The sequence below is a fragment of the Anser cygnoides genome, chromosome 8 (genome assembly GCF_040182565.1).
Source record: "Anser cygnoides isolate HZ-2024a breed goose chromosome 8, Taihu_goose_T2T_genome, whole genome shotgun sequence".
Taxonomy (NCBI): domain Eukaryota; kingdom Metazoa; phylum Chordata; class Aves; order Anseriformes; family Anatidae; genus Anser; species Anser cygnoides.
The window spans coordinates 9,293,770-9,304,820 of record NC_089880.1 but is presented as its reverse complement, the minus strand read 5'-3'; the positions used below and the strand labels follow the sequence as shown (position 1 = coordinate 9,304,820).

Here is an 11,051-nt window from a genome sequence, read left to right as displayed (position 1 = left end):
CCTGGCGGTTGGCGGCGGGGTCCTCTCGCGGCTGGCGGCGGCGGCGGCGGGGCCGGCGGCGGCGGGCAGAAGATGGCGGACGTGCTGAGCGTGCTGCGGCAGTACAACACGCAGAAGAAGGAGATCGTGGTGAAGGGCGACGAGGTGATCTTCGGCGAGTTCTCCTGGCCCAAGAATGTCAAGACCAACTATGTCATCTGGGGGTGAGCCTCCGGGGCCGCGGGGGGCTGGGGTTGCCGCGGGGTTTCGGGGGGTGGCGGCCGGGCTGAGCCCCGCCTGACCCCTGGGGAGGCTCCCCGGGGCCACACGGCTCGGTGCGGGCCGTCCCCGGGCTGTGAGGCCCCCTCCCGGGGGCTGCAGGCGGCCGCGGGGGCGAGGCAGCCCCGCGGAGCCTGTCCGGGTTTTTGGGGAGAAATCCCCCGAAATCGGTGCGCGCCGGGGCTCTGGGCGGCTCGGCACTCCCCGCAGCTTGGGTACCGGGTGGGGAGGCGGCAGTGAGCCCCGGGAACAAGGGGCTTCCTCGGCCCTGCCGTAACAGGCAGGTAGAAATTGCCTAAAGTAGCTACAGTCGGTAAAGTACTTTTCTATATTTTTTTAGAAAAGTTCTAGAACGTCAGTTTCTGTACCTGTTGAACTTGGTGGCTTGCTGTGCGTTGTTGGTAGTACGAGGGGCTGCTTTGCTCACCTTTCTTCGGAAAGTGGCAGCTGCAGGCTTGTGACGTCCACGCTGGAAGGGCTTCAGTGAATCCTTGCAACCCAAGAGAAACTAATGCTGCTTGTTAAATGTCAGGTAGTGAGCGCTGCAGGTAGTGATCAAAGAGTGCCGTGTGCTGGGGAGCTTGCAAGAAGACCAGGAGAGCCCACAGATTTCTCCAAAATCCTTGTGGCTCACTCTATCTGGGGATTGTTTTTTGATTTTTCATAATTATGATAAGGATATTAGCACTGATGCAATGTCTTCTGGTTTGAGGAAGAAAGGAAGGAAATCTGTCTATGTTAATTCATAGATTTTTTTAAAACTGCTGTAACTTTACATTCAGTTTAAAGCTAGAAATGTGGTATTTCATCATCTATTTCAAGCTTTCAGAAACCTGCTTGGGATTTAGTTGCACTTCCTGGCTGAGAGGGGGATACTGGTAGGTAGACCAGAGAGGAAGGAAATATTTGCATAAGGAGATAAGTTTTAAAGCTTCTGATAAGTCTTGGTTCTGTTTTGCTGAGTAGCTACATAGACAGTTATGGTGTTTTCCTTGCTACAAGTCGCTTTTCCCAGGTGGTAATAAGTAATGGTTAACTGGACAGACACGTTTCACCCCCATTCTGTAGGGAACAGAGAAACTGATATGCTAGCCTGACTCTTCTACTGCTTAGGAAAACTTGATTTAGGTGTGGAAATTATTAACAAAAGACAAGAAGGTGGCAGCTGGAGAGAGAAACTTTATTGCGTACATTAACACAGCTTTATCTTTATGGTCAGAGAGGGATCGTGGGGGAGCAGAGGATGTGCCGAGCAGAAGCAGTAACCACATAACAGCTGTGTAGTTCTTCATCTCTTGTGATAATGTTACAGATTTTTTTATTTTTTAGTAACCTAGTAAATCTTGGTTCAGACCCAAAAAGATGGCTTCTGAACTTTTGGTAGAATGAGGCTGCTGTTGATTCACTGCATCTCTTGCAAACCACTGTAGAACATTCTGTCTTAAATCCTTAAATTGAAGAACCAGTTCTGCAAGCCGTGCTCAATACCTTTGAGATCACAGTTAGGGAGCTGTCAGTTTTTGTAATTGCTGGGACGTATGAGGAACGTCTTCAACAACTTGTGAGATTCAAAATCTCTTACTTGGGGCACTTGAGGGGGTCCAAACTATGCATGCAGTGAGCTGTTGTTAATAACTTAATCTTTCACGAAGCCAATATGATTTCTGTTTTAGGTGTCCACAGCCTGGTTGCTGTAATTGCATCTCTGTCCGCTGCCGGTCTGGAGAGAGTAATCCAAGTCAGAGTAGCAGCGGTGGCATTCTGTCCCTTCTAGAATTAGTCCCGGTAGACATTTAACACTGTGGATCCTTGAGCAGCAAAGCTGGCAGAAGTCAGCAGCGCTGCCTTCTCTCCATGCTGGCACGAGTGGCTGCCAAACAGTGAATTGGTCTGAGGAAAGGAGCCAGGGTAAGGGTAACCTGGAAACAAAACACAGAAAGTTGTTCTTATGCAGGTTGGTTCCCAGATACAGTCCACAGAGCATAACTCTATGAATACTTCTGAAGGTAGGATGGACTAAGATGAGATGTTTTGTTTGTTTTGACATAATGGTTGGTCCGTGGCCCCAGAAGAGTGATTATAGAATCAGTTTCAAAACCCAAGGAAGGGATCAATCTACCAGCACCTCATTTGACTTGTTTACCCATCAGAGGGACTTGTTTGGACAGTTAAGAAGTTTTTAAACAGAGAGCAGCTGGTCGTGGGTATTTTGCTTTGTGTGATACTCCACGTGTCCAGTCTTGTATTTTTGAGGATTACTGCTTGCTTCTGTGAATGAGACCCAGGAACTTAGAACCTCTATCGAAATCCATGCTTTCAAACACAAAAAAGGAAGTGGAGCAGTTAGAAAACGAATAAACTTGTGGTGCCCTTGGAGTGTGAATGGATGAACTGGAAATAAATTTCTGGTGCTAAAACCAACCAGGTGAAGCTTTCTGTTTTGCATTATGTAAACATTTTCTTCAGCTTTTAAGCTGGAGTTTAACAAGTATTAAAAGTTGCATCACTTTTTTTGAAGTGCTGGACTTTTCAAGGCCTGGATCATAAGATTGTTTTTCTGAAATAACTGATGTAATTAGTAATACGGGAAAAGAAGATTAATTTCTTTTGCTACTGACATTGTTTGTTAATTGAGTGAAGTAAGCTGCATTCAGACTAGCTTGCTTTTACCTCTTGATTTTGAGCAGGTCCTCTGGCAAATCTGTAAGGATCACGAAGTGATGTTGAAATGCCAGTTTAGGCTTAGATTTTCTCCTTGCTGTACAATTGCTCTCCCATCTGACACTCTCCCTTTAACATGCAGTATCTTGTATTGTCCTTGTAATAAAGCATCCTCTTGCAATGATAATGAGCATGGGGATTTCTTGCATGTGTGGCTTAGGTGAAGTACCAGCTGTGCACTGCTGAGCTTTGTCAATGCCTGGGGCTTTGTAATACTGTATTTCCAAATTAATAGATAACCGTTCAGTGTTTGTTTTCTAAATTACACCATTCATTGCTAAATAGTGTAAAGAAACTTGAGTAGATGAGCAGCTGGACTTTTTAATATAATCATTGGATGTGACGCACTTCAAAGAAATAATGACTTACTCTGAAAAGAGAGAATCTACAGTGTTGATTGTAAAATGAAGTGACAACTGCGGCACGGGACACAGGCTTCGCCTCAGAGTCAAGTCTATGTGGAGGAAGCTTTTGTTTCTACTAGTACCCTGAACAAGTTCAGATGCTACCTGATCAAAGATAGCAGTGAAACAATAAAATAGCCAAACAGTTCCTTGCTGAGGAGTCCAGTTTTGTTACAGTTGTTCAGCCAACTTTGTTTCTTAGCAGTTGAAAGATACAAAGTCTCTTCCCTTTTCCTCGTCCTTGCAACAAAACATAACCCTCCCTTCCACCATGTAAATATGCAGACTAAGTTCTTGGAAGGAAGAGTGATAGAAAGATCCTTTATTCTACCAATTTCCACAGTATTTTGAATAATTTTTCTGCCTATGAAATAAGGTGTGTTTGTTTTCTCAGGCATTGCTAAGAAGGTAATGTGTTAAGCCTTCCTGCTAGTAATGAGTTCAGAACAGGTTATTGGGTGCTTTTGATCGACATATTTTTTGTTTCGCTTAGAAACAGAATTCCAAGAAAGCAGCAGTGGCATTATATCCACACTATAGAGACATCAGACTTACACAATACCTATTAAATGTACCAGAAGTGTAGCTCTTCCAGGTTAAAGAAAGTCATGCTTGAGGAGTGGTTTTTATTTCTTCTGCCTTCCCCCAGTGAGGTTGGCACTTATGTGGTGAGTGTCTTGATGCTGGTGGTGAGCCATGAGTAAAACCACTGCGTTTGGAGGGAAAACGCTTTGTTAAATGTTAAAAACTGTGTTTCATGATTTTACAGGACCGGGAAGGAGGGTCAGCCCAGGGAATACTACACTTTGGATTCTATCTTGTTCCTGCTCAATAATGTGCACCTTTCACATCCTGTTTATGTCCGTCGTGCTGCAGTAAGTAGACCATATAGAACTTCATTTTGTCTGGTTTGAGCTGAGTAATGTTTGCATAGTTACTGTCAGAGAATGATGGTAGCATGTCTAGTGTCTGGGGAAAGGGAAAAAGGTATGCAATGAACTGTGTGTGTTTAAAAAAATACTCTACTGCTTATTTGCAAGTCTGAAATGAAGGAAAAAGTCTGTCCTCCCTTTGTTTTATAGCAGATGACGTGTTTCATTTTGTGTAGTTAAACATCCTCCAGAAAGTAGTTGCATTTTTAAGCTTGATAGTTGTGCTTGCCTGTGATGCAGGACATGTTTTCCTTTCTTTGTGCGGATGAGTGGTCAATGAAAGTGGAAAAATCTTCATCGAGAGTCTTTCTGAGGGAATAACAGTTTAATGTCAAGTCTGTTGTCTTTTCAGACTGAAAACATTCCTGTGGTAAGAAGACCTGATAGGAAAGACTTACTTGCATACCTAAATGGGGAAACATGTGAGTGATGTTTTCTGTTAAAGACGCAGTACTCTCTTGCTTTGCATTTATGGGATAAATGAGGGGGCAATACATGAGGGTCAATCTGTAGCTAAACTGACTAAGTTCAGGCTTCTCAAACTAATTTTTCTTTAAATTATTTTATTCTGAACTTAACTATTTTTAAGACACTTAGGAGCTGCATTCCTACACGCATGTTTAGAAGTGATCTACTTGATTATTAACAACCTTGGTTAATAGTTATCTGTTAGAATGCTCCATGTTTGTTTCTTCCTTCTCTCTAGATTGTGGGAAACGTTGATTTTGATGCAATGAGTGTGTGGGATAAAATCTGCGGTATAATAAAATGTATCAAATCACTGCTTTTTCAGTCTGGCAGATTTTCCTGGTATTCTGTTGTGCTAAAATTTCTGTTACCAATAGTCAAAGAAAAGAGGTTTTTTTCTGACCAGAGAAAGATAAATATGGCCTACCTTATCTTGCTCTGTCTTGCACGTGGTCTCTCTATGTTGGAATATGAGATGATTTCTGTAATATGAGTAGTAAACCTTTTTTAGAGGGGCGACTCTCAGGTTGTCTTTCTTCCAAAAAGCAGATGAACAAGTAGATCTTGATTCCAGGTTATAAAGTAACTTTTTGTGACTGTTTTCTCCTGTATAGTATATACAGGTCATAGAATTGCTGACTAATGTTGGAAGGGACCACAGAGTCATCTGGTTCAGTCCCCTTTTTGAAGAGTCAAATGGCCCCGAGCAATCTGACCTAACTTGATATTAAGTCAGGTTCTGAATATCTCTGGTGCCAGTGTTTGACAACCTTTGCTAAAGACGTTATTTTCTTAATATCTAATTAGAATTTACATTGTTGCATGTTATCTGTTGTTCTTCATCCTTTTATACTGAAATACTTATCAAACCTTTTATAATTACGTGAAATGTTGTTTGATTACAGCAACCTCATCAAGTATAGACAGAAGTGCTCCACTTGAAATTGGCCTTCAACGATCCACTCAAGGTATAGTTTAACTAAAAAGTAGCCTCAAAGTTTGTTTTATGAGAGTATTCTGCAATGCTGCATTTTTAATGTCCTCTTTTTCTTGTAGTTAAAAGAGCAGCAGATGAAATACTAGCGGAAGCAAAGAAACCAAGAATAGAGGTAATGACAGTAACTGTCATCGATACAAATTTGGGGTGTGTGTATGTAAATTATAGTTTTTCTCATTTTGTAGCAGTTCAGCTGGACTACCTGTCCTCTGGGTGCACACGCTACTTCTGTTAGTGCGTACATGAACCAGAAGGAGATAGAACTTAGGAATTCTAGCCTCTGGTTTAAACTTGAAATTTGAGTTGCTGGCTGTACATCGGAGTGTGAAAGGGTAAAGCTTGACCACGGATCTATAAATACCTGTTGCATTATGATCTGTCTGCTAGGAGCTATGTGATTAGAATCAAAGTGCTATATAACGAGTAATTACTGTTATTTGCCATTTGTGAGCTGACATAACTTAAAACAAATGAGTAGATATCAATAAGACTGGCATTTATCTGCTATTTTAGTCTCTTTATAGCGGTATACAAAACTGTTGTCCCTGTGATTTAGTATTTTCTGAAGCGATGTGTTGGATAATTAAACAGTGTATTTTCACAAGTATCTCTGGAATAAAATCGACGTGTCTAGTTCTTACACATATTGTATTACGTAATTCTGCCTGGTTTTAAAAACTAGTTTATTTTTTCCCCCTATTACTCTTTAACTGTGTTCATCCATTTTTTTCCTTCTGAGTTGTTATAAATCTGTCTGTACATATTTTCAGAGCTCTGAGGCTTTAGATTTCTTCTTAGAAGAAGATTTATTGTAAATACATACATTCCATTATTCCAGAATTGGATTTGAACATTGCTTGTGCTTAACTTTATCAGCATGAGATTAATGAGAACTTTGGGCATTCTTAATGGCTCACAGCCACAATTGCTCTGAGATGACATATTGGTGATCTGTAGAGTTACATTCTACATTTCCCTATGTGGTTGTGATGCCATTATGTTTTCAAACTGTACGTCTTCAACGTCATGATTTGGAGAATCAAATATTCTACATACGAACCTGATCAGTTTATGGCCATCTTTCGTTTGTTTCTTTGCTGCTCTGACTGCTCAGTCTGTAAAGTCTGTTTTAAGCTATTCAGAAACCGTTTCAGTGTAGAGGTTCCAGGTCTCTCCTGATACACGGGCATGACTGTTCTTGCTATGCTTCTGCTTTTTAGCAGTAGGACAGGCTTGACGATGACTTTGATTTTGTGGGGAAATAAGACTGATAAGACAAAAGTGATATCAGCTTTAAAGGTGGAAAAAATGGCATCAAGTTAAGTTTTTCCGTTGCTTTCTCACCTTACATGTCTGTCTTCATCCTCGCTTGAGTAACTGGAAGTCACTTTACTAGTCTTTACTCTCGACTTGTCTATATATTCATTAAGAATGCCATTTATGAAAGTTCTGCATCAAAGTGTCACAGTTCTGGGCAGTTTTCTGTAAAAACATCATTGAGCTTGTCAAAAATATATGTATGCTTACTGTTTGTCACCTTCAAATTCTCTTACTGCTTTTCTATTCTTTTGAATTATTGTCTCAGCAAGGCACTTTATAAGGGAATGGTAGTTTCCTTTTCATTATTCTAATTGTATATTGTGGTTCTTAAGTTTCCAGTAGCTGTACAATTAATACTAGTGCACAGTTCAAAAATGCTTGGAAATAAAGATAGTCCTTGCTAATCTTAAAGTGAATTCTATATAGTTTTAATTCTAGCTGTATTTCTGTTATTAAAGAGAATACACAAAAATTTAAACACCAATGTTACTCCTAGGATGAAGAGTGTGTGCGTCTTGACAAGGAGCGGTTGGCGGCTCGGTTGGAAGGACATAAAGAAGGTATCGTGCAAACAGAGCAGATCAGGTAGGAATACTTCAATTTCATATGGATAATGCTTAATTAAAAGACTAATAACAATCAGGCATGTGATCTTACTTTTGTCCAATAGCTCTCATTGGAAGTTTTTTGCCTCACCCCTATCCACCCTCCCCTTAGGTGCTATCATCTATTATGCTTGAGGGGATAGAACCTCATGCCTCGTCAGACTACTGTTCTTGAGTGGAAGTTCAGATGGTGTGGCATGAGATATCTTGATTTCTTCTTTTTTTTTTTTTTTTATTCACAAGTATAAGAACAGTTGTCTCACTTTGCCCTCCAACCCCCACCACTTATGCTTTCTTCTGCCATGGTGTTTATCTAAGCAGTCAAAGACAATGAGCAGAATTGCAAAGGAAAGCTGATGATCTCTATTTCAAAGAAATAAAATCCTGTACTGAGGAGTGTCTTGTGCACAAAAGGAGGAAAATAATGTAAGAATACATCTAAGGGTAGCAGGACCTCAGTTTGACTCCTTGCAGAGGTGAGCCTGTTTCCTCTGAGGAGGCAGTAGACTACCAGAGGATAATGTACTGTCATTGCTGTAAGTAGTAATCAGTATTCAAGTGTTTAAAAACTTGCCTGTCACCTTTTCTTTTCTGTTGTATCTATCCAGAATTTTGCAGAGAATGACTGCTGTTTTTGTCTTACACCATATCTTCCCCAAGCCAGGCAGAAAGGAAATAAAATTATTGCAAGACCTTGTTGATGCTAAGGATCTTGGGCTTAGTAGGTATTTAGTAGGATACCAAACTCTAGTAACTCATTTTCAAATACCTAAGTTCTGAAGCCATAATGTAAAGGTAGTTGCTTTATTTCTTGTGTGTGTGTCAGCTCTCAGAATGCAAAATGGGAATCATACTTCCTGCTAGGAAGGTGTATGAGTATGCAGTAACATTGTTTCATCTGCATTGGATTTTGCAAATACATAGTTTCACTTGATAGACCAACTGCATTCTTGAGAAATTTATTTCCTGAGCATAAGCCATGTTGTGAATGTTTGTCTGTCCTTTACCAGGATTAAATTTATGAGTTAGCCTTTCAACAATTAATATAGCCAAGTGAGATATAATTGCACCTAAGCACATAAAAATATCTTCCTATCTGTGTCTTGTTTAGGTGTACATAAAAGGAAACTGTTAGAACAAAAAAAAAAAAACCACAGATTTGATTGTCATACCTGACTAAAAGTCAGGAAGTTTAAGAAACAAAAGGTGTAACTATGCACATTGTTTTGTGTAAACTGATAATTTGGATGTTAGTTGTAGCACACTCAAAATGAAAGTTTTGGAGTATGAGAGAATATTGCAGTGAAGATTACCAAATGTTATTTGTAATTACTTAGTAAAAATCTGTAAATACAGAATACAGTTGGATGCAAAAGATTGTCCCTTTAAAAGCGCAAGTGACATTCACAAGCAGTGAATTTTGTGTGTTTGTCACTCTTGTTGCTTCATTTAAGAGCAACAAATAAGTTCCCTTTTCAGTAGCTTAGGTGTAAAAGGAGATTGAAAACTTAAGCACTGTGAAGCAATGTGTTCTCAAAATATCACGTAGAATAGAATTGGTTAGGTGCAGTTGGGATTGTGCAATTCAGTCCTTTTTATTCTTCAGTTTACCTGGAAAACAATAGTGCTCAGTGTTTGGCAACTAAATCCTGCTGTGTTTACAATTAAAAGCAAACAGATAAAAATGTTGCACTCTTGGACTGAGCTGAGCTACTTCAAATACAGTTTAAGGTGGACAAAGTTACTACCATCTGTTTGTTTGGCCTACATGCTCTGAAATGTAACACTGATCTTCCAAGTTCCCAAGTCTGCATAACAGAGCCTCAACCAGAATTTAGTTTAATGCTTTGGAAGCCTGAGATTGACTGACTAGACACAAAATTGTAATTCGCTATAAATTACTAAGAGTTGAAAGTCAGATGATATTGTGAATGGAAGTGTTAGTCCTGATGCTTTGCATTTTCAGTCTTTATTTCTGTTGTTGGGATTTTTTTGACTTTTTTGTGCTAATACCTGTATGGAATCTTTTGTCAGAAAAATGCTGTTTTGGGCATTAGAATCAATGCCGAGCTCATATAATCTTTATGTATATGTAAGGTGACTTTTTATGGCATAGATGTAAACTTAAGCAGGAGGAAACTGCTCATTCAGAAATTCTCTCAGAAGAATTGTTTGTGCTGTTATTCAGTCTCTTCTGCTATTTTTGCTCATTTAGGTCCTTGTCTGAAGCCATGTCAGTGGAAAAAATTGCTGCTATCAAAGCAAAAATCATGGCAAAGAAAAGATCCACTATCAAAACTGATCTGGATGATGACATAACTGCTCTTAAACAGAGAAGTTTTGTTGATGCTGAAGTGGATGTAACCAGAGATATTGTCAGCAGGGAGAGAGTATGGAGGACAAGAACTACAATCTTACAAAGCACAGGCAAGGTAATGCTGTAGATACCAAGCTATTTCTATGGTCCAAATGGCAAACTGCATTTTCTCTTTACTGTATCTTTAGCTTGTTAACTATAGACTACAAATGACTGAGAGGATTATGCTTAGTATTCTAGGTAAAGGTATGCTGGAGAGCTCTTGGCACAGGGACAAAGAGTTAATTCTTTCCTCATTACCATAAGCCTAAAATGCATCTCAAAATACTTGTTTCAGCCATTTAAAAAATACCAAGTAATCACTTAATTCCTCTTAAACAAAGCTGGTTTGAGCCTTACAATTGGGAAGGCTGTAGGAAGTACCTGTAGGTGTAAAACAGACAAAAGTGGGGTGTACCTGATACAAGTAGCAACATAGGTACATTGAAAGAGAGTCCAAAGGCTGCTAAGCTGTGGAAAACAGTGGAAAAGTAGGGAGAGAAAATGATAAAATGAACAAAACCAGAAAGAGTTGGTGTGACGAGGCTTTTCTGCGTCTTTTTGTTCCTTTATGCTCCTTTAATTGATGTTTTTATCTGTACTTGGTTACGAGCCATCCAGAGCATGGTTGCAAGCACAGCTGATAGCCTAACTGTCCAAAGAGAGCAAGCTTTCTTTATAGCAGAGACAATTGAGGCTAAATTTCTCAAGGAAGCAGTAAGTCAATTTCTAACAGATTGTGAAGGTCTGTTTTCCTGAGGCTGTTGCCAGATTGTATCCTTTGCCTTCTCTACTTCTCTAAGTACTATCACAGGAAAATAATGTCTAGACATTAAGCAAAGGAGTTCCCAGTTTTAGCTTGTCTTATTTTTAACAGTATTTTACGTGATGGTCATTTTTACAACATAGTCTCATGACCTCAGTGGAATAAACACTTAGGAATTATGGGGTAATTAATAGGTATATGGCACATACTTGCGTGTCACATGC

At 39.9% G+C, this 11,051-nt stretch overlaps 1 protein-coding gene across 1 annotated transcript in view; it reads left to right on the top strand.

Annotated features, from left to right (window-relative positions):
* The window catches only part of CDC73 (cell division cycle 73), a 98,253-nt gene continuing 87,202 nt past the window's right edge, over window positions 1-11,051 (top strand). The window contains exons 1-7 of the mRNA XM_048080283.2: window positions 1-203; window positions 4,153-4,258; window positions 4,668-4,737; window positions 5,689-5,751; window positions 5,840-5,892; window positions 7,597-7,685; window positions 9,921-10,137. Coding sequence (XP_047936240.2) covers window positions 73-203; window positions 4,153-4,258; window positions 4,668-4,737; window positions 5,689-5,751; window positions 5,840-5,892; window positions 7,597-7,685; window positions 9,921-10,137 — 729 coding nt within the window. The 5' untranslated portion in view covers window positions 1-72. The remainder of the gene's footprint in view (window positions 204-4,152; window positions 4,259-4,667; window positions 4,738-5,688; window positions 5,752-5,839; window positions 5,893-7,596; window positions 7,686-9,920; window positions 10,138-11,051) is intronic.